This window comes from Mustela nivalis, assembly GCF_964662115.1.
Source record: "Mustela nivalis genome assembly, chromosome: 12".
In the NCBI taxonomy this organism is placed as follows: Eukaryota; Metazoa; Chordata; class Mammalia; order Carnivora; family Mustelidae; genus Mustela; species Mustela nivalis.
This window is the reverse complement of record NC_139031.1, coordinates 40613908-40638109: the sequence shown is the minus strand read 5'-3', so window position 1 is coordinate 40638109 and position 24202 is coordinate 40613908. Positions and strand designations below refer to the sequence as shown.

Below are 24202 nucleotides of genomic sequence, written 5' to 3'. Positions count from 1 at the left end.
ATGGAGCCAGAAAACCAGTTAGAGAAACGATGGATGGTGGCATTAAACAATGCCACCAAACTATGGCAAGAATTGTCTCCAACTCTCCAGCCCTGAGGATCACCCTTTTCTTTTACCCTCTCACCCATATTGCTTGGCTATACAAAGTCTAGTCTTTATTGTGATGTATAAGGAACAGAAGTCCTAAGAAGTGTTTATCCACAAATCCATTCTGGCTGTTGCTAGTCAGCACTTGGCCTAGAGACCGGTGTCAAAGCTGCTGTGCTGCTCTTTTGCCATCTGGAAACCATCTCCAAGCTACCACAGCCCCCTAGGCACCGTCTGGCCCCAGTATGGACACAGCTCCTCCCTTAATCCTCTAAAACACAGCCCACACTGGGCTGCAGGTTTTGACAAAGACTCACCAAAAGTGAACCTAACAAAAGGGAATTAATAATGTGGAGAAAATCATTAAAATCCAGCAACAGAATCATTCCATTGTTCTTAAAATCCTTAGCCACCCCCCTTTAAAGGGGGCATCTATGACTAACATTTTTCTCCTTAGCCCCAATCTACGACTAGAATACAGTGACCTGTTCATTTTCTCCACATGGGTGTCCCCTACAATGCTATTCCCCTCTATGAATTCTATGGCTCCATTTCTCCCATCTCTAGCTCCCAAGGGAAGAAAGATTAATCTGTCTCATTATCTCTGCATTCTTACCCTACCCACCCATTCTGGTTTAGGATATGACCCATGAAGCATTTCTTACAGCTTTAACAGTTTATTTATTTAGCTTCCAGGTTAAAATCCAGACCCTCCCTCTGGATGCACTCGCTCCCATCAGCCCTGAAACAAGCCATTCCTAATCCTGATCCAAAGAGTATACTAATGTACCATAGCTCACCCAGTTGAACATCTATCAGTTCTAGTTCTTTCCTGTTAAACAATGGAATGAATATCTTAAAGCTAAATCTCACACATACACCATACCCTTTCAAACTTTTCCTGATTCAGAGGGTATGCACAAAAAATAAACAAACCAAAAACAAAAAAAACAAAGGGTATGTACATTTTCACTCACTCATTCAGGATCAAACTAATTACTGGGCACTCTTCAAGGACTGGGGATGTGCCCTACCTCATAGTCCTCATATCTTGTGAGAGAGACAAAAGGAAATAAATGTAAACTGCAATGGTGTAATATGTGAAGAACAGTGCTGCCAGGGAACAGTGCTGCCAGGGAAAAGCTTCTTTACAGAACTGGCCATTAGCTCAGATTTCATGAATGATTAGTAAATGTTAACAAGGGAAAAAAAAAAAAAAAAAAGGAAGAGACTGTGTTCCAAGCAAAAAGAACAATTTAAAAGTCTTGGGGCTGGAAGGATGGAAGGAGAGAGTACTGGGATTGGAAGACCAGCCTAGTTCAAACAAAGGCATTAATGATGAGCAGAGACTGAGAGGGTCCAAGGATCCAACCTTTCAGAACTTTGTAAACATGTTCAGGAATCTGATCTTTATTCCAGTAACGATAGGATGATACTGAATGATTCTGTGTACACATTGAAAATTTGGTACTTGCTGGAAAGGCTATATATACTATTTTATATTCCCCTATAGCTTCACTTACACTGAGAATTATTATCTTAATTTGATAGTTTTAACCTTGAGACTCATTACATCTGTTTTCATATTTATTGCCCATATTTGTATCTGTTACAGACATAATGTTTGTGTGTCTTCTCCCCCTCATATTCGTGTTGAAATCCCAACCCCCAATGTGATAGTATTAGGAGGTAGGGTCTTTGGGAGGTAATTAGGGCATGAGAGCAGAGCTCTCAGGAATAGGGTCAGTGCCCTGTAAGAAGAGATGGGAGAGTGCGTGCTTCTGCTCTGTTCTCTGCCATATGAGAATACAGCAAGATGGTCATCTACAAGCCAAGAAGAGGGCCTTCACCAGACACAGAATCTGCCAGCACCTTGATCTTGGACTTCTTAGCCTCAAGAACTGTGAGAAACAAATGTTTGTTGTGTAAGCCACTCAGTCCAAAAAGACTAGAGAGTGTCCTTGCCCATTTCCTTACTGGAACACTGTCTTCTTTTAACAAAATTTAAGACTTACTTATTACTATCTTTTTAATCTTTTTTTCCCCTAATTGTTTGCCTTTTAATTATGTATGTCAAAATATTATATACATAGCAACCTTTTCTTTCAGGAATTCTGCCATAAAGGCATTTTGTCACCCCAATATTACGGAAGTATTCACCTATGTTTTTTGTTAGTATTTATATGTTCAATTGCTCATACTGAATCATGATATTTTGACTGGTATCTATAAACAGAAATCTAATTTCACTTTTCAAAGGGTTAACCAGTTATCCCTTGAAATGTCACTTTCATCATTATAAGTAAACAACTTAGAAAATAATTTGTTTTCTTAATTTTCTATTTTGTTCTCTTATCTAATCATATATTACCAGACCAGTACCACATATAACTTTATAATACATTTCATGTGAGTGAAGTTCTTGCACACTAAGTTCTCCCACCCTCATTTGTCCAATTTTAATATTTTTCTTTTCAGCGTAACAGATTTCATTGTTTTTGCACCACACCCAGTGCTCCATGCAACCTGTGCCCTCCGTAATACCCACCACCTGGCTCCCCCAACCTCCCACCCCCCGCCCCTTCAAAACCCTCAGGTTGTTTTTCAGAGTCCATAGTCTCTCATGTCCAATTTTAATTTTTAGCTACCCTATGAGAAACTTATTCCTTTTGTATGAAATACTGAATTGGCTTTCACAGGGCTTTTTAAATAGACTATCAGGGTTTCCGACTAAGAACTAAGAGATATCCATCTGGAACACAAAGAGGTGAAAATGACCTGGAAGACTTCAGCAACTTTTCCCAACAACTACTGAAATTTACATAGATTTTTACATGTAATGGGTATATTAGTGAAGGGTCCAAACAAATATCCCATAAGACAGTTTACCATAATTGACCTTTTATTTTAAAAAATTACAGGGAGCAATTTCCAGCATATTTTATAAAAGTACTGCCTGTATCAAACATTTATATCACTATTAATTCCATTGAAGAGCTGCCTTTTTTTTAAGGTACTAATTCCAATTGATGGGATACATGCCCTTAAAATAGAAAGTTTCCATTATTTATCCAAATGTCAAAATTAAGATTATTGAGAAGTTTATTGCTTTATGGCTGGGCAAGATGCTGCTAGCACATTTTAGGTAAATAATATTCTTTATTAAAAACTATGAGGTCATTCTGTTTAAAACTTTCAGGATAATTCACAGAAAATAGATATATTTATTCAAATTATACACTGAAGGGCTGGGCCATTGGCTAGACATTTACATGTGAAGCAGCTCTTTAAAGAAATAAGACACACAAATAGATCTGCCTTGATATAATATACATAATTGAAATTAACAAAACCTGGAAGACCAACATTGTTATACTATGTTTTGTTAGGATCTTAAAAAAGAAATCACACATTTAGTAGTCCATTTGTGCTTAAAATATTCATATGCATGAGAAGCTTAAAGAAAAAAAACACCTCTGTACATGATGATGAAAAGAAAGTAATAAATTTTTTTGAAATTGCACTGTTATTTAAAACCCTTCCCTAAAGTCAGACCCTCCTTTGTAGCTGGCACAGTTTTTCAGGTCTAATTGGCAACCTGGGGAGGCCCCTCTGGTATCAGTGAAGTAAAGAAGGTGGTGATAAAAGACCAAGCTGATGCCATTAATCCAGGCCTTTGAACTGCACTGGCGTCTTCACCTGCATCTTCTCCACTCTCATCTTCAAGCCCATCATCCATAAGACGCTCCTTTCAAACAAAACAAGAAACATTCTCCTAAGGGATTTGAAGTTAGTATTAACTCATGACAGAAAAAGAAAGAATTAAATCCTTCCCTACAGAAAAGGAATATGAGCATGTAATAAGGAAGTGGGACATATCTGGTTATTAGAAATCTTTGTTAAATCCAAAATTGATAAATTCCTCAGTGTTCAAGTTCAAAGGGATAACTGCCAATTTAATCAAATTCTCATGGTGTGCATAATTTTCTTTCTAGGCTATTTTCAGTAAGAATAATGCTAATTCTTCCTGCTTAACTCTTTTTTGGGTTTTGTTTGTTTGAGAGAGAGAGCAAGCAAGCATGGGGGAGGAGCAGAGGGAGAGGGAGAGAGAATCTTAAGCAGCCTCCCTGCTGAATGCACAGCCCAAAACAGGGATCTATCTCACAACCCGTGGATCAGGATGTGGGCCAAAATCAAGAGTTGGATGCTTAACCACCTGAGCCACTCAGGCACCCCCTACTTAATTTGAATATATGACTGATTCAGTATTATATTCTAAGTTCTCCCAGAAAAAAATCATACAATTTTATATGTTTATTCCCATGCTATTCCACAAAAACTTATGGAATGCCCCAAGATTTTTTTATCATGTTGGTTTCTTACACTGCTGAGGAACATCTATATTTGAAGTATACGAGAGCCTCATTAGCATACCATTTCTTCAAGTTCTAGGTTGTTTGCGTTTTGCCCATCATTGTTAACTTCAGCATTATTGTTGGGAGCCTGTTGCTGACCTCCTTCTTGCCTAAAAGGAAACCATCCAGCTTGGTGTCTGTTCAGTAAAATAAAGAGAAAAGGAAAGAAGTTGCAACTGTTTTTATTTGTAATGCTGTAAAACATTAGTGTCCTACAAAAGAAAAATTATTTCTACTATAATAGATAAAAAGACCAAATTTCCTACTTTGGACCAAGAACTGCTCCTCTCAAAGCAATGAGAGCAAAACAGGAATCAACTTAAGTCTAAAAATCTATCATGGACTTTGCTGGTTCCATGTCAGATATCTTAACAATGAACTTAGCTGTCTTAATGTCCTAACATACTGAGAGTCGTAACATCTTTCCCAATATTTTTCAAAATGAAATTCAACTACATTATTTCTTTGCCTCTTGGAATAAAGGGGGGCAAGAAAAAGTCTACTTAGGAAAAAAAGTCTGACTTATTCCTATAGGTCTTCTTACTGATAACTTTAACTAAAAAAGACTATCCTTATGCAATAGTGCATCAGACACTTCAAGTTCTAAATAATTGATAGAGCATGTCTAAATGAATTAATTTTTATGAAAGACCGTAAAAGAAAAATCTGCTTGGAGATAGTTCTGATAAACGTTCTTATTCTTACTCTTACTCTGGAGTCCAAAACTCCTATTCCTTCACTCAAGAGTCATGACAGAATACTGCATGCCAAATTCTGTCAACAGTTTTAGAAAGTAATTAAAAGAAAGCACAAGAAGTTAACAAGCATCACTCACAAGTAAACCAGTAGCATGGCTCCCATTACCATGATAAACCGACTAAAAGAAGAATAGAAGTATACAATGCTAAGGAGAATTGCGGCTCGTGAGAACGTGTACATCCAGTCTAGCCAGTCTCGGTTGAAGTCTTCTTCATTTAGCACTGGACCTCCCTGTGCATTCATTTGAACATTCTCATTCATGGGTCGATTTTCTTGGGCCACTAGGTTTGGAGCTGGTGGGGGTTCTTCGCCAGGAACATGTGCCAGATTTAGAGGCTGTGAAGCAGCAGGCTGGGTTGGGTTGGCATTTGATGTGGCCTGAGCTGAAACTGCAGCTTGGCTGAAATATTCACCAAAATAAATATTAAAAAGAAAAAAAAAAAAACTATATCATACTCTCTTTTATTTTGCAAAATGTTCTTGGGGAATCATGTGTATTTTTTCATAAACCTAATATGGAATACCACAACTCCAGTACCACATTTCTTAGGTAAGCATGAATTCCAGTGGAAAAGTGGAGCCAAGACTGATGGTAGGAGTGAGTAGCTCAGGAAAGGATGCTCTCTTAGCCTTACAGTCTAAGATGGCAGGGGAGAGGTGGAAGAGAAAGAAGGCCATGGTAATCATTATCTTTCCTGTTTTTCATTAAATTACTTTATATGGTAATGACCGAATCTTTTTCCAAATCTTTTCACTAATGGCCCCTTTTGTTTTTCTACATCGGATGACTATCACGGCACCCTCTCCTTTAGAGCCATGTTTTGAAAAATATGTCTAAATATGTACAGTGATCATTACCCTGTGTGGCCATTGTTAGTGATAAATGATTTGTATTTATGTTTTAAGATATTAACCAGATCTCAGATAACAACCCCTCAACCCAAATCCTGACTTTTGGGAACTTCACCTGGGAACCCTGGAATAGGTATTCATACACCAATGAATACTTGTGACCCTGAAGTTTGCTTATAATTTGACTGCTTGAAAGAATAAATTTTCCCATACGAGGCTCTCAGTAAAATGGTAATATATCTGGGATTTCCTTTAAATTATCCAGCACAGGAAGGACAAGTTCTAGAACAAGAATGCCATGATTTGATAAATGTTGAGGCTGGGTGATAAGTATACAGGGATTCATTTCACTCTTCTATCTTTTCACATGCTGAAATTTTTCTACAATTAAACGTTAAAAAATCAAGATAGCAAAATAAAACAGTAGTTTCCTGGCCTATTTAATTCAGTAAGCTAATACCTTATATCTGTAGGGAGAGCTTTTTAGTTTCCAAAACACTTTCTACCTCACAGATATTCTGATTCATAGGTGACTTATTTCACTAAAGAAGAGAACTTGAGGCTCAGAAAAATAATAATAATAAATAATAAAAATAATGTACAAATATTGTATGATTCAGTAGCAAGCTACAATAAGCCCTACCTTATCTTACACAGTTCTCAAGAGATTATAAATAAGACAAGGGGTGTAAAGCATCCAGGATCTGGCAGAATATAAGCACAAAGCAGTCAGTCCAATGGTAGCTTTTACCACAGCAATAGGTAAGGTACAAATAGCCAGTCTGCAGCCAAGGGATCATGCAAGAGAACATGAGGATACAAGGTTCCTGGAGCACATCAGCTTTATGGGGTAAGGTCTGCAGTAAGGTTAAGGATGCAGACTTCACACTGTGGGCAAGGGAACCGTATTTGGGAGGATGGAGAATGACTGGCTCAATGTTGTATTAAGCACATTAACCGGGCAGCAGCAGGATGAAATATAATGAAGAGTCTGAAAGGAGAAAGAACAGTTGCAGTAAAGTAAATCCAAACTGAGAAAAGATTTGGGCAAAATATTGAAAGTAAGGTCTAGGGGAAAAACAAAAGTTAGAAACAACATATTAACTCATCTTGGTAAACTGTTGGGTTTAGGGATCACTGAAGGCAGAGTCAAAGCTGATTAAAGTTAAAAGCCTGGAGAATGAATAAGAAGAGACTGTGTCACTGAAGAAGAAGTCAGGAAGGAGAACACATTTAAGAGGATGGTGGTGTCAAATTTGAGACAGCCTGAATTTAGAGGAAAAGCAAATTTCCCTACAGAAATCTCCCAGCAACTGGGATGAAGCACAGGAGATAAAGAATAGGGGTCATCCACAGAAAGCTAGTGACGAAGCCACAGAAGTAAGTAGTCCAAGAGGACTGGCACAGGACTGACTTCCTTACCTTCCTGTCTTCCTTACCAGACTGTCCTGAGGTACATGGCAAGTACACTGATATTTTTCTAACTAAACAAGCAATGTTACCATTTAGAAGAAGGAAAAAAATAGGCCATCAAGGACACAAGATGAGTGATCAGAAAAACAGAAACAATCAAGAGGATAGCAAAATCATAGAAACAAGAGAACAGTAAAGAGAAGCTAGAAATGTTAAATGAACGCATGGAGTCCAGAAGAGTGAAGGCTGAGAAGCTGTGCTCAGTGCTAAGACACATGCTGACCAGAAGCAAAACTTGTGAAAATGCTGATAGTCCAGAAAGCATATTATTAGCCTTATGTCAACACGAATCTCCCTGACACAGGATTCCTTTTCATTGAGCGTCCTATCTCTTCATGGAGATTTGCTGCCTTCCAGTGAAACTTCCCTCAGTTTTCTCCTCTTAAGTAGATAAAATGTTATATTAAAGAAAGCATCTCAAGGCTGCTAAATGTAATTAGGGGAAAGAGGTAGAAACATAGAATGGGTTTAGCTGATGTGAACTGGATGTGAACCCTTCTCTCTTAAGCCAAATAATTTAAAAGGAAGTATCTTTTGAAATGTTGGCAAATTCATTCACAGTAATTTTTAAGAACCAATAAAATACATCAGTAAATGAAAGCCCAAATCAACTTACCTAGGCTGAGAAAGAAAATAAAGCAAATAGCACACTAAGCAAAAAACCCGAACTCAAACTAACTTACTACTGCATGTAATACTGATGAGCATACAGCTGTTGCCACCACAGCATCTGTAAGGGGCTGAAAGCAGGATACACTGGGAACCCAGCTGGAATGGCTTGCCCAGGAAGTTGGTTGTCCACATTTCTGCAATACAAAAATAAAGAAATGTCTTTCCATGTTCTAGAAGTTGAAAGCATTTCTCGGAATTTTCATTTCTTAAGTATAAGCCACCTGTGACAAAATACACTAAGTCATAGTGAAAAGAGAAATACTTATTTTCAACATTCTTCAAATAAGATTATGGCTCACAGAAGATGACCCAGGCTCCCAAATATATAGAATAACTAACATTACAGCCTAATCTTAATAAGAAAATAAAGCAAATCACCCACAAAATGTGTGGCAAGCTTGATCATTTTGCTATCTTTTCATTTCAGCAGAAAAGGCCAAAATGCTTTTAATTACATTTTAAGTACACTCTCCTTAAGAACCAAAAGCCCTAAAATAAACTTCACAACAAAATATTTTGAGGAATGGGGAACCTATCAAAATGATATTGTATGTTAGTAATATTATTAAAAACATAGCATCTATTAGCTATAAAATAAAAAGCATTATAAAAATCTATATTTTTTTAGTTAAAAAAACAAGATTGGCAGAACATATGTATTCATGTATCCTTAAAGTAAGTTAAATGTCTATTAACTCAATAAAAGTTGTGGAAGGCACATTTAAGATCTCTATGACTCAGTTTCCTCACCTCAAAAATGGGGCTAATAACAGACTCTCCCTCATAAGATTGTTAGTCTGTACTCAATAAATGTAGCTATTTTTATTTTTATTGTCCCCTATGCCTAAATCAGAATAAATTCCAGAGTGTGTAATGTGAGATTTGTAGAAATTCACATATATTAAGACAACTACAGGGATAAACATGTGAGTAAATGCAGAATTTGCATTATTTGCTAACTTTCCTTTTCTTCATATTAGTTGAATTTTATCTTTAGCTGATAGAACCTAGGTCTAACCAGAATGAGACAAGAATCATTACTAAATTCATGAATTTTTAACATGATATTCAAAAGACTATTAATGTACATACAATTGGCAATAATTGACTTCACTGCTAACAGAATGACTGGAATAAGGCTTTAAAAAATGATTTTACAAAATTAAATACCTTTAAAAATGTTGACTTTTACCCAACTTCCCAAGTAATTCTGCGTCTGAGAATTAACTTAAAGAAATACAAAATATGGGGGAAAATTTCACATCTCTGCCCTACTCAAATGGTATTTTGTTTTAGCAATATTGTTAAAACATAGCAGCTATTAGCTATAAAATAAAAAATAAATACTATGAAAATCCATCTAAAAAAAAAAAAAACGAGGGGGAGAAAGGAGTAAAGGATTAGAAGAGCTTTAAGAAACATCAACCAAGGGGCGCCTGGGTGGCTCAGTGGGTTAAGCCTCTGCCTTTGGCTCGGGTCATGATCTCAGGGTCCTGGGATCGAGCCCCACATCGAGCTCTCTGCACAGTAAGGAGTCTGCTCCCCCCTCTTCCTCTGCCTACCTCTCTGCCTACTTGTGATCTCTTTCTCTGTTACATGAATAAATAAAAAATCTTTAAAAAAAAAAAAAAAGAAACATCAACCAAGGGGCACCTGGGTGGCTCAGTGGGTTAAAGCCTCTGCCTTCAGCTCAGATCATGATCCCAGGGTCCTGGGATCGAGCCCCGCATCAGGCTCCCCACTGGGTGGGGAGCCTGCTTTCTCCTCTCTCTCTCTGCCTGCCTCTCCGCCTACTTGTGATCTCTGTCTGTCAAATAAATAAATAAAATCTTTAAAACACAACGAAAAGAAACATCAACCAAATGTAATATCAACCTCTCTGAATACTGATTCAACCAAGACAACTATAAAAAGACATTTGAGATAATCAGGAAAAACTGAATACAAATAGGGGATTTGATGATATTAAAGAACTTCTGAGTATTCTACAGGTATTTTGATTAAGATTTTCTTATAGTCCATATCTGTCACAGACACCCAGTATTCACAGATGAAATGAGAGGGTAGCTGGGTTTTGCCTTGAAAATACTTCAGCCCAAGAAAAAAAAGAGGAATAAGAGGGAATAAAGAATGGTTAACAGTTATTAAAACTGTCAGGTAAATGGGGGTTCGTTGTAATATTTTCTGTACTTGTGAATGTTTAAAAAGTATAAGCAAACTTGGTGAGGAAACTGCTGTGATATACCTGTGGGAGGAAATCGTTTCATGGCACAAGGGCTAACAGCTTTTTTTTTTTCCTTTTCAGACAGACTACACCAGATAGTACTATTTGATAAAACTAAACAACAGAAAAAAAGGGGTGAGGGAAATTCACAGAAACACATGGAATGGTTGAGTACAACAGAGATCATGACAAAAACCAAGAACTTGAAAGACTGTCATTCACAAACCAGTACTTGAGAGCTCTACCAAAAGACACCCATTACTACGTTTTTTAAAGTTAAGGAATAATATGGAGGACATTAGGAGAAGGAAAGGAAAAGTGAAGTGGGGTAAATCAGAGAGGGAGATGAACCATGAGACACTGAGGTCTTGAGAAACAAACTGAGGGTTTGGGAAGGGAGGTGGGTGGAGGGATGGGTGACACCGGTGGTGCGTATTAAGGAGGGCACGTATTGCATGGAGCACTGGGTGTGGTGCATAAACAATGAATCTTGGAACACTGAAAAAAAATAAAATAGAATTTAAAAAAAAATAAAGTTAAGAATTATAAACAAGAGAAGATAAAAGGAACCGGAAACTTCAAAATTCAAGAACAAATTCTTTCCCAAATAACCTGTGAAGTCAGTCCCATCTCCCTTACTACTCCATAGGAAGATGCAGCAACTGCAGGAAATCCCCACCTTGCTCCCAGAATATGCCTTCTCAAGACTTTCCACACTTGCTTTGTTCTACCTGCTGAACGCCCCTTACAATCAGCTCAAACATTAGCACCTATGAAGCCCTTCCCGCTCCTCCAAGCAGAGACAGTCACTTCCTTGTCCAGGCTCCTACAAAATTTTTTTCAAGACCATGATAGCACATCAGCAGGTGGTTAATTTGTCTCTCTGACCTATTTCCATTGAGGGCAAGTACGTAATTCATCTTCCTGTCTTCAGTGTCCAGCACATAACACATTACAAGGTAAACTTTTATTGAAGAAAGTCACAAGGTTCTCAAAGAAACAGATTTGCTTACTCAGTCACCAATAATTAAAATCTGATCAGTAGATCTGACTAAAATAAAGTTTTAAATGGGAGGGCAGAGAGGAGAGAAACACCATTATAAATGAAGTCAAAACAAATGGCAACCTACTAAAACAAATGACAAAATAGGGTCACTTCAACAAGACTGTTAAGAACATAGACTTTCAAGTGAAATATGGATTTGAATTCTAGTTCTGCTGCTGACCACGTTTGTGAACTTAGGCAAGCTCAGACCCTTTAAGCCCCCTTCTTGTCTATAAAATGGGAGAAAATAGTACCTAGACCACAAAGTTTATGTTAAAGTCAATGTATAGCACTGAATTACAGCATGTATAAATGTTTAATACATGGGGCGCCTGGGTGGCTCAGTGGGTTAAAGCTTCTGCCTTCGGCTCGGGCCATGATCCCAGGGTCCTGGGATCGAGCCCCACGTTGGGCTCTCTGCTCAGCAGGAAGCTTGCTTCCTCCTCTCTCTCTCTCTGCCTGCCTCTCTGCTTACTTGTGATCTCTGTCTGTCAAATAAATAAATAAAATCTTTAAAAAAAAATGTTTAATACAATGCCTAGCTTGTGCTACTGCTCTATAAGTATTACTAATATTCTTTTAAATGAAGAACTGTCAGAAATGAAAATCAGCAACACACCACAAATAAGTATTTCACAAAACAAAGCAAAAAGAATGTCTCTTTATCATGACTCAAATTAAAACAAGAACATTACAATTCATCACACTGGCAAGTACTCATTTGTATAGGGTATCAGACACCTTAACAACTGTTATTGGGAGAATAAACTGGTACAACTTTTCTTTACTGCAATTTTGTAATAGTCTTTAAGAGTCTCAAAAAGTCTTAAGAAACACTTTGACCCAAGAATTTCCCTTCTTACAAATTATCCTAAAAGAATAGCTGCTAACATGTGAGTATTTAAGAATATTGAGGGGCACCTCAGTGGCTCAGTGGGTTAAGCCTCTGCCTTCAGCTCAGGTCATGATCCCAGGGTCCAGGTATCGAGCCCCGCACTGGGCTCTCTGCTCAGCAGGGAGCCTACTTCCCCCTCTCTCGCTGCCTGCCTCTCTGCCTGCTTGTGCACTCGCTCGCGCGCTCTCTCTCTCTCTCTGTGTCAAATAAATAAAAAATCTCAAAAAAAAAAAAAGTATTAATTGCCGTGAGGTTTAGTGGGAAGAAATTAAACAACCCAAATATTTATGATAGAATATTGCCCCAATTCTTCACTCTTCTATAACAGGATTATACACGCATACTGTCTGGCATATAGAGGGCAAAGTGGGCTTATGCCAGCTAATATTGACTCACAAAGCTAATTGCTCAAGTTCAGGAATTTTGTGAGCCAACCCTTGGTATCTTGAAATCAGTCATGGTGAAAGTATAAATACCACAGAAATCAGCAAATGCCACAAATCAGTTTATTCGCCCTCCCCACAGGAAAAGCCAGTTTGTAAGCATTTACTGGCACATCTCTGGTAACTTGGCAATACCATGGCCATGTGACCTGTTTTGTCCAAGGGAACATCAGTGAATGATGTTTACATGCAGAGGCTGTAAATGCGGTCAGGGGTTAGCTTCCCTTCTTATGATCCTGTCATTTGTCATAAAAAGAACCTGTCCAGGGAGTTTCTGGTCCAAAGAATGAGAAACATGAAACAGATCAGAACTCAACCTAAATATAGCCTGAAGCAGAGCTGTCCCAAGTGCCTAACAAGACTCATGAACAAGGAAAATGAAGTGTTTTGTTGTAAACCACTGAGATTTTGAGGTCATTAGGTAGTACAACTAACTAAAGACATTCTTCATCGATAGAAGAGTGAGCAAAGTGGCATATCCACATAATGAAAAACCTTAAACTTTCTTAAATAAATGGACACCAGATGTTGAGACATACAGAGATAATGCTAGGAACAGAAAATGTCCTGTGTGCATCAAAGTAGTCTCCCTGGAAAGAATGGGCTTTGAATTGGGTGGTGAATGCTAAGAGTATGATTAGCAAGTGCTAACCAAAGGCTGTTTCAAACAAGAAATCAGTACAGAAGCCGACCAAGGGGAAGCCAACCAGGATGTTAAACTAAGGCACTACCGAAACTTCAAACTGAGAAACTTGTACTTTTTAGATCTTCTCTAACGAGAACTACACAAACGTGGAGGGAGTATTTCAATAAGATGCTTGGGGTGGTGGGAAGGGAATGTTCATGTTCAAATAATAATAATACTTGATCTTTGAACTTCCTGGTTAGCAGCAGGGCTTTTATTTTGCTGTTTGGGCACTGCCTCTAATGGTCTTTGTCCCTGTTCTTTATCCCCACTTCCAATTCTAGTCCAGAGTTAAATCACCCTAAATGAATATTGAACAAAAGTCTAAAAAACACTGGTGTAAATATAAGAACTCATCCAGAGTACCACGTGTCTCAAGACGTTAAATGTGGTAAATTTATATTTGAACTGGAAATATGACCTGACTAAATTATATTTTTAAAAAAGGTTTACCAAATATAATAGTATTATTTTTATTTAAAAAGTTTACTTAGAAGAGTAAAAGGATATTACAAAAATAATTAGTTACTTCTATGTGATGAGCTATAAGCAATCTTTACTTTTGGAGGGGGGTGCGGAAGGAGAGAGAATCTTAAGCAGTGTCCATACCCAGCACAGAGCCCAACTGTGGGCTCCATCTCACAACCCTAAGATCAGGACCTGAGCTGACATCAAGAGTCAGACACTTAAATGACTAACCCAGTCAGGCACCCCAACAATTTTTACAATTTTTACTTAAAAAAAAAAAAAATCAGGGCACCTGGGTGGCTTGGTCAATTAAGCGGCTGCCTTTGGCTGGGGTCATGATCCCAGAGTCCTTGGGAGCCCTGCTTCAGGCTCCCTGTTCAGCGGAGACCCCGCTTCTCCCTCTCCCTGCTGCTCTGCCTACTTGTGCTCTCTCTGTCTCTCAAATAAATAAATAAAATCTTAAAAAAAAAAAAAAAAGTCAATATGCAAGGGTACAATGAGTAGGTTTTGTTAGTATTACGGGGGGAAATCCGAGATACAAAACAGTGGGGATTCTATAACCCAAACAGTAATTTTTGGAGTTAAAGTAAATAAATGTGACAAAAGACTGAGTCCAAAAGAGTCAGTCAAGATTTATAAATGATGGGAAGCCACTGTGGTAATGTACATGTACTGCTTTGGTCTTCTTACATTTCCTCAACACCTAGCTATGGGCAAATAATCACTGTATCAGGATTTTTCAAAGTGAATTTACCAGAGTATTAAGTTGGCAAATTCCTGAGCACCACCCCAAACCTAGTCATTCAAAATCTCAGGGGAGAAGGGAACAGGATTTAGCAGTTTTAACAAGCTCACTAAATACTGAGAACACTAACCTACATGGTGAAAAACAGGTGATTAGTTAAATGTAAGCTGTACTGAATTTTGAAAAAGGAATGCAGAGCTTCTATTTTGTTGGTGAGTTCATCAGGGTCACTAAATTATTGCTCTTGCACATTTAAGGCTGAGGCCCATGTTAAAATCACTTAAAGACAGATTTAAAGTCTTCATTAGTAAAAAATTATACCTGTGAGATTAAGTTAAATTATATTCATTATTAAACTGAATAATCTATTAAACTTTCAGTAAATTGCTTTGTATATCACAAAGTACTCTTCCCAAATAATATTTTCTAGCACCTAGTACTGGCATTCATTCATTCAAGTCTGTTTGCTGAATCAATGTACAACATTCTCTTCTAAATATGAATGAATTGGTAAGTAATTGCTAACACAAAACTAAACACTTTACATACATGAACTCTTTTAATCCACATTGGAATCCTGTAGGATAACTACTATAATCTCCAGATAATGAGCAAACTGAAGCAAAGCAGGGAAAAGACTTGCCCAAGCTCGTCAGCAGATAGATTCAAACCAAGGCAGCCTGACTCAAGAATCTGTTGTCACTAAGCTGTACCGCCTTCCTGATTTGAAACCAAACATCATTCATCTGGTAAGAGATTCCCTAAGTAAAGCTGTAATATCTTTAAAGATTTTACTGTTCATCATCTTAATACTCACATTTGGCAAAATCAACACTATTTCTGAATTTTCTGATCTGTTTAATACATTGCTAAGAGCCGAACGCTTTCATCTCATGAAATGAAATTATTAGAGAAGAGAAACTTTTAGAGAAGTTATTAATCTTAGAGAAATTATTCATCTTTTTCCAAGATATCTATGGTATTATTATGAAGACCTGCAACTTATAAGCTTTGTTGTATTACAAAATATATTCAGTGTAAGTAAATACACTGAAAGAGTTAAAAATCATATTCTTTTAGGTTTATCATATACATTATACTCTCACTTTCCAGCACTACCATCAAATAAAATAAATAAAATCACTGTACAAATTGAAAGGAACTGAAACTGTCTTACTCTGAAAAAAAATAAAAAGAGAGGAAATGAATTATTGTCACAGGACAGAAAATATTTTAAGCTACTATTCCATAATGTAAACCCTGTGAACATTACTTTTTACAAATAACTATGTTTTGGTATGCAGTAATCATTTTGTAAAAACAAAAACTGTTTCATAGGTGCCTCATAAAAGCCAACCATCAGCCTTACCTAAATACTTACTTTTACAGAAAAAACTTCACATTCAAAAAATAGGAGACAATGAGTTTTCCTATATTTTGCTATGTACTCACCTTTGTTTTTCAACATTAAGAATAGAGTTTTTCTGTACACCTTAATTACCTAATGTTTTATGTCAAATATAATTCAATATAAAAACAAAAGGACTGTCTAAAGCTCTAAGTAAAAAGTATCTTAATGTTTATTCTATCCCTTTTAACATAGCCATCAATGGCTACTCCTTGGTTATGTCTCTTCTACCACTCTACGGTCCTAGCTACTTCCTTATTTCCAGCCTCACAATCATAGGTCTGGAGTACTGCCACACACTGCAGGACCATAGCATGCTATGCAATACAAAACTATCTCACTACCAATATATTACTCATGTTTCCTTTACTTCAAAAGTAACAACAGTACCCCAGTTAAATACCTTGGTTTCAAACATAACCCAGGTCCAAACCGTATTCTCCAGGATCTTATTTGAGCTGTCTGAAGGATGTGCTATGGCTGTTGGCTGCACTTCCCCCTAGAACTGCCTAATTGCTAAATATAACATAGCCATATCAAGCCTCTTGGGTAAACTCCTCTAACACAGATGGTTAACATAACATGCAATGGTTAACATATCCTTTTTAATACATCACAGTTGTTACCAAGTCTGGCTGATCAGAAACACCTGTGGAACTTTCTAAAACCAGATTATTGAGCCTTATACTCTTCCATGAACATCCTCACTCACCCATGAGCTTCCCAGAAAATTTGAGTAGATCCATTGTGAAACTGACTAAAAAAGAATTTGTTTAGTTACCTAAATCCTGCTATGTGAAGTGTGCTCAAAGCATCAGAAGCATCAGCAGCACCTGGGAACTTGCTGGAAATGCAGAATCTCAGGCTCATCAGATTTACTGCATCAGACTTGCAGCTTAACAAGATCCCCAGGTGATTAGCACAAAGAGTAAAGGCTGAGAAGCACTGCCCTAGATGATTCTGAGGTATGGCCAGCTTTCAAAAGCACTGCTCTACTTAACCCCCTACTTCTCAAAATGTATAAGGAATAATCTGAATAAATTTCCATTGATTATTGCAGAGAAACTATCCTGAAATCAGGAGTAACAGATTTTTAAGAGGCCCAACTACGATTTCACTCACCCTTGCATTACATAGGGGAACTGATGACTCTGTGCTGGGTCGGTTTGTGCTTGTGGAAGGGTACGTTGCCTCAATCCTTCTGAGGAAGAACTGGCAGCTAAAGACAAGGTTTCTTGACTGGATGATGGAGTTGTTGATCCTGACTGATCTGAACTCTACAAACAAAAATGTAATTATTTCTTCAAGGAGATTTAATTCATTGCAATATGAGATTAGAGACACAGTGGTAAAAACGTATTTATGAACTGCAAAAAATGAATTTTAGAAATATACAGATTTGAATCTTGGGCTCAACATAACAGGCTGATACTTTCATTCTGATGAGATTAAGAGCTCAGAAAATAAAAAATACGTTTTTTTACAAAATGAACAAGATACCAATAAAGATTTTTAAATTTTCATGTTCTGATGATATTAACTCACAGATTCAATAGCCTTAAAAATGTAATGACTTAAAGACCACCCCAATTTGTTGCTGTTTGAAAATAGTTTGTCACGTGTTTTATATAAATTTAAAACATAATTACATTTGAAATATAAAATAGCTGGACAGAATATCATTTTAACATCTTTCCAACTTCATTAAAATTATATTTTACTTATACTGCCTTCCTATTAACTGGATGTCTTTTGGTATGTCTATCTTCCTAACTCCTGCTATGCAAAAAGTGCCTGCCAGGAAGAGCAGTCTTTTGCAAAACTAACAAAGCTTTCTTTAAGAGGTTATTCCACATAAAGTAGACACCAAGTAGGTGTCTACCTAATCAGTCCAGGGAGTCTGATTCTTAGGGACCTAAACTGGTAAAGGCTTCCTTTCTGTCAAAATTTCTCATTAAATGGAACAGCATAATATGTTAGTCATTTTTTTAAAAAATTAACAGAAGAAAGGCATAGCCATTTGGCATCACAGCCTAATTTTGCTAGAACTAATTTTTTTGGGACCTTATTAGATAACACTTTCAGTGACTAGACTTTTAAGACATTCTCAAATCCCACTGAAATTTCTCAGCCATAAAAAAAGGATAATTCAACTTAATCTTCCCTTAATACTTCTCAGATTTTTATAACACAGCTTGAAAAAAAATGAATATATATATACTAACAACATGAAATCATGGCTGAGGAATCACGAGACAAGTCAGGAAGGATCCTTCTTAACAAAAACTGAAGCAACATATATGTGTCCAAAGACTATATCCTGAACTCTGTGCCTAGGCCAGTGTTTTGTCTCTTCATATTGAAAGGTAGGAAACATAGAAAGACCCTTGGTTTTACTGATAAACCAAACTTCAGTTTAATGAAAGCTAAATTCTCATAGTTCATGCTGGAAAATACTTACCACTGAGCCCATACTAATTAAATAAAGCAACTAAAGGATCTAGTTTCTTAAAGAAACAGTTAACTAGTAATTACTGGAAGATCCTTCAACTAGTTATAACCTCAGGCCATCCATCCCCTCCTTCAAGTTTTGGTTACATTCTTGTCAAGAAGGTAAGTATACTTAGCAGTATGTAAGTTCCTTGCCCAAGAGATTTAAAGCAACCTTCCATTCATCCAATCCTTTTCTCTCACCTCCAAAGGTGTCATATAAAACTTTAATGGGAAACCAAAAATAATTAAACATAAAGAATTTGTCTTTAAAAGTTGTATGAGTATATCTAAGTTGAAAAGTTCAACGTTTTAAAAATTTCCAAAACAATTCTGGCAGATGGAAAAATAAGAAGGGAAAAGTGAATACCCAAGTCTGAAAGAACTGAGCAGATGAAATAATTTTTCCTCCTGAAGTTGGAATGTATGTCCAAATCCAGTCATTTTAAAAAAACAAAATTCTTGACGAAGCAATCTACTTCAAGAAGATTTAGCGTACTCAAAACTTAAATAATTTAATCCACCTTGAATACAAATACCTTTAATATTTGTGAAACTTTACTAGTCCTAGATTTTAAACTATGTATTCATATCATCACTCTGTTTTCTGGGTATTTTAGGATTTAACCCCTGAAGTTTGGATCTTCAATCCCTATAGCAAATAACTCAAGCTTCCAGGGATAACACTATGCACTGGATCTCTAAAAACAAAGTTTAAACGCCTAACTCAAGCTGTTCAAAACACAATCTCACAACCCACAAGCTCCAATTGTTCTGTTTTTTCACTTCCAAGGATAATCAGAAAACTTCAACATTTACTCCTCCCCAGAAAACTCACAGAACTGCTGCTGGATGCCAATGCTTCATGACTTTCTCTAGTGGTGCTGGATTTTGGAGAACTGGGAGGAGTCCGAGAAGTACATACTAGATGAACCATATGATACTCATCTTGCTAAAATTAAAGAAAATTACATTGAAAGAGTAGTACTGGAAAGTGTATAATTCAAAAAGTCAGTAACTAAGCTGAAATATTTAACTCCAATTTTAAATTCCTTTCTAGCGTAGCGTATTTATTAGTAATAAATCATTGCCATTTGAAGGTATGGTGATTTACTCTTTTACTATCTGGGGCCCTTCTGAATTCAATATATTCTCCATGCTCTATAGAAAACCATCTAGTCTAACTATAGACTATGCAATACCTACTATACGAAAAAATTACTTTGTATATCAAGGAGTCTCAAAGCAAGCAGTGCTGTGAAGTTGTAGCAATGCAATCTACTTCTTCAACATAAAGATATCTAGCATTATAATATCAAAACTATGTAACAGTCACATTGGAACTTGGGCCTACAAATTTTGAGTAGTGAAAATATTTCCATTACTTGAGACTTTGCAGCCCTAATAAAGAAACTCAACTGTACCTACTCTACCTTAATTTTAGCCAGGTGATATAGTTTCTTTTATTTTAATTCAAAAATTAGTTCTACCCCTAACAATTATACACAGATTTAAAGTATATATTTGAACTACATTCTGTACGTATTCCATGTGTTGCCTTGTGACTATGGCTGAAGGAACATATTCTAATAAGGATTAGGAATGGCATTTAAGCTTAGTGATTTCATGAGTATATTTATAGTCAGGCATAAAGCTAGTATATGTAAGATGGAGAAAGGAGAGAAAATGAAGGAGAGCAGAGAAGAACAAAGGATGACTCAGCAACTTAAAAAAAGGAAAAAAGAAAAGAAAAGAAGAAAATGGTAAAGAAAACGAGACAGAAAGAAAAGAAAGATTCCCATTTGTGAGAAAGAGAAACGAAGCTACCAGAAACTAAGAATGTATCAATGCCTTCCATCATCTTAGAATTGTGCGTAATTCTGAGGTGAATCCAAAAAAGGGTAAGTCAACCCTTCACCTAAAGAGGCTCACGACATTGTTAAAATATCAGAACAACACATTAGAGCACAGTTAGGGAATATATAAAACACTCTTTTGCACAAAACTGAGAGGCATAAATTACAATTGTTTAACAAGTTAACAAGGTTAGAAAGCTAGGGAGAAGACATTCCCAGAGAAAGCATGACATGAACTATGCCTATGAAGGTAGGTAGAAAGCACACCTGACTTAAGGTCCTCTTAGCTTCAGAATACAAAATACTAAAAAGCATCCAAGTATAAGATGTTTACCCTTAGAAATCTAGTTTCAAAGGTCATTATTAATCACAATCAATTAATAGTTTTCATTCACCTTTGGAGAACGTTTCTGCTGAATATTAAATAACTAAACTGGTAAAGCTAATGTCAGCATCTACCTGAAAAAAAGTAAAGGGGTACCCTGACTTTAACAAAAACGCTTTTAAGATCTATTCAGAATAATAAACAGATTGTTCAAAATGTTTCATATAAGGGGCACAACATCCTTTGAGCATTTTTATTTTAACTCTTCTGGACAGAAATCATTTATGGAAGCAAAAACCTTTTTAAAAGTATTAAGAGGCCCCCTGGTGGCTCAGTCATTAAGTGTCTGCCTTTGACTCAGATCATGATCCCAGGTCCTGTGACCGCCCGTGCTGGACTCCCTGCTCAGCAGGAAGCCTGCTTCTCCCTCTCCCACTCGCCCTACCTGTGGTTCCCTCTCTTGCTGTCTCTCTCTCTCTCTCTGTCAAATGAATAATTTTTTTAAAGTATTCATATGCATAGTCTAGCCATCTTGGATTAAAATTATAAATAAGTGTGTATTTCAAAGAGCATATAGTAGAAACATTTTTAAGCATAAACACAGGGGGAAGATGAACAGGTGGAGCACACAGGATTTCTAGGGTAGTGAAACTATTCTTCAGGATATTATAATGGTGGATACACGTCATTATTTACTTGGGAAACCCATAAATTGTACCACACCAAGAGTGAATTCTAATGTAAACTACGGACTTTTGATGATAATGCTGCATCGCTGTACATCACTGTGTACAATGTCAGTTATAACAAATATACCACTTTGATGTGGAATTTTGTTAGTGGAGTAGCCTAGGCATATGTAAAAACATGGGGTATATGGAGAATCTCTATACCTTCTGCTCAACTGTGCTGTGAACCTAAAACTACTCCAAAAATTCACGTCTATCAGGACACCTGGCTGGGTCATTAGTAAGGATGTGGCTCTTGATCTCAGGGTCATGAATTCAAGCCCCACATTGAGCATAGGGCTTACTTAAAAAAAAAAAAAAAAAAGTCTATCAAAGAGAGAGAAAGAGGAAAAATCTGCTGCAATCCACTATTTTTTAAGTTATTTATTTATTTGACAGAGAGATCACAAGTAGGCAGAGAGAGAGAGAGAAGGAAGCAGGCTAACTGCTGAGCAGAGAGCCTAATGCAGGACTCGATCCCAGGACCCTGAGATCATGACCTGAGCCAAAGGCAGAGGGGCTTAACCCACTGAACCACCAAGGCACCCCCACAATCCACTATTTTTGAGGGGGGTCAAGGAAGAGAAGCTGTTAAACCACTTTGGCAAACTAAAAGTACCTGATTAAAATGAAAATGACAGCAAGAAGTCACAACAGCAAAGCTAAAATTTAAGATTTAAGATTTAAGGGATTTAAGAGAGAAGAGATTATCAGTGAAAATCCTTCACTACTACTTGAATACTCTACTGATAAGTCAATACTGCTTTCTTATATAACAAATACCTGCACAGAAACATAAAATCATATTTCATATTTAGCTATCAGATGGATATACAAAACTACTACCTAAACTAACTAGACTCCATCATTATGTTTCTTACTTTCTAATTCATGTTCATCTGTTTTGCTACCCAGTTTTAGTTATCTAAAACTGAACTAGTTGGATATAGATAAAAGTTCAGAACATATCTCTTTTCATACTCTGAATGTATCTGGTATCAAATAGTGGTTAGAAAAGCTTACTTTTCTGAGAATGTCTTTCAGCTGCAGATGATCGGGAAGCAGTCTGCCCGAATACACCAATCTCTGATCCTTCGTCAACTAAGAAATGGGACAAAGAAAATAATTCAACTTTTTCTAATTATACAAATTGGAAGTTGGGAATAACATGCCTAAATATGAGTAAAGTAAAAATCCCTTTAGGCACAGTTTAGCAGAAAACTGACATAATTTAAGGATTTTTTTTTCCCAAATTCTACTTAAGACATTAAGAGCTCAGCAAATGATAGTTTATAATAAAATATAAATAGGTAGATAAAACTAAATACAGGTAATTACCATTTTTTTTAAAAAAGGAGAAAAAGGTAAACTAGAAGTTTGCCTTTTCAGCCATCATACAATGCATGTGTGACTATCATCAAAAACCTTTAACAATATGAGAAGATGGCTAGCCTTCTAGTAATAATAAGTCAACAATGGGATAAAACTTCAAGGTCACCACAGTTACTTTGAATTGCTTTATCAGTATTTATAATTTAAAAGAATACACAAAATTTATTTTCTTCTTTACTAACATACAGCACAATTTATTGGTTTTAATTCAAGAGTCATTTGGATTCAGTTACAGTTTTATGTAACAATTCCAGTTTTTATTATTCCTGCCATTCTCACAAATACCTCTGTACATTTTTCAAAAACACAGGACTAAAGAAAAATCAACTCAAGTGCATAGAGATTCAGCTGTCATCTCTATATGAAACCGAGAATAGGAAATACATTCTGGTTACTTCTGTCCCATTTTGTATGTATGATAAATCTGCTAAGTGCTCACACTACTACTATTAAAGTATTTAAAATCAAATTGTGTATGGTCCCCATAGTACCTAAATAGGCAGATGTTCCACAAATTCTATTAAAACAATTAAATATTAGTTATATCAACAATTGTTAAATATGCCAAATCCAAGCAACAACTGTGACAATTTTCAAACAGAATATATGTATTCAGCATGGCTACTAACAAGGGTCTTATAGCAAAAATAATCATAATAGAAACTGTCATACTGAATAAGATCTGTGGTTCAGGGTTGCTTGAGCACCCACGATGAAGGGAAAGGTATAGCTCTGTTTCCAAGATACTTAGCTGTTAGGCATAATCTAGCTTCTCCTGAGAGTATTTTGAGTTTGCCATTCCCAAAATGCACAAGTTCAAATTCCAATATATAAACAACCAAATTAGCACAAGAGGTTTTTTTTTAAAAATACACTGTCACAAATCTTGAAATTTCAATTAATACATATAAATACTGAGTGGGGAATGAATAGTAAATTATATAACATAACTTAAAAGCTAAGTAGATAATAATTGATTTAACCCATGGACAAAATGAATTCTATAATGCTTTATAAGTTTCCATAATATAATTATTAATTCAGCTGGAATCTAAAAAAGTTTCTTTGATAAATACTACAGTCATCATAAGGTATCATTTTTCCATCAGTCCAAACATTTGATACTTCTATGTCATACCATTCTGCATAAAGGACAGTCTTGTGAATTTTTTTTCTTTACTACGAAAATTTTCAAACATACACAAGGTGGAGAGAACAAAACAAACCCCAAGATACCATC

At 36.4% G+C, this 24202-nt stretch overlaps 1 protein-coding gene across 1 annotated transcript in view; it reads right to left on the bottom strand.

The window, feature by feature from the left end:
- Window positions 1-2971: 2971 nt before the first annotated feature.
- The window catches only part of HERPUD2 (HERPUD family member 2), a 31109-nt gene continuing 9878 nt past the window's right edge, over window positions 2972-24202 (bottom strand). The window contains exons 3-9 of the mRNA XM_082693071.1: window positions 22594-22671; window positions 19500-19613; window positions 17294-17448; window positions 8270-8392; window positions 5338-5661; window positions 4522-4639; window positions 2972-3835 (exon numbers count right to left, since the gene is read on the bottom strand). Of these exons, the coding sequence (XP_082549197.1) occupies window positions 3674-3835; window positions 4522-4639; window positions 5338-5661; window positions 8270-8392; window positions 17294-17448; window positions 19500-19613; window positions 22594-22671 (1074 nt within the window). The 3' untranslated portion in view covers window positions 2972-3673. The remainder of the gene's footprint in view (window positions 3836-4521; window positions 4640-5337; window positions 5662-8269; window positions 8393-17293; window positions 17449-19499; window positions 19614-22593; window positions 22672-24202) is intronic.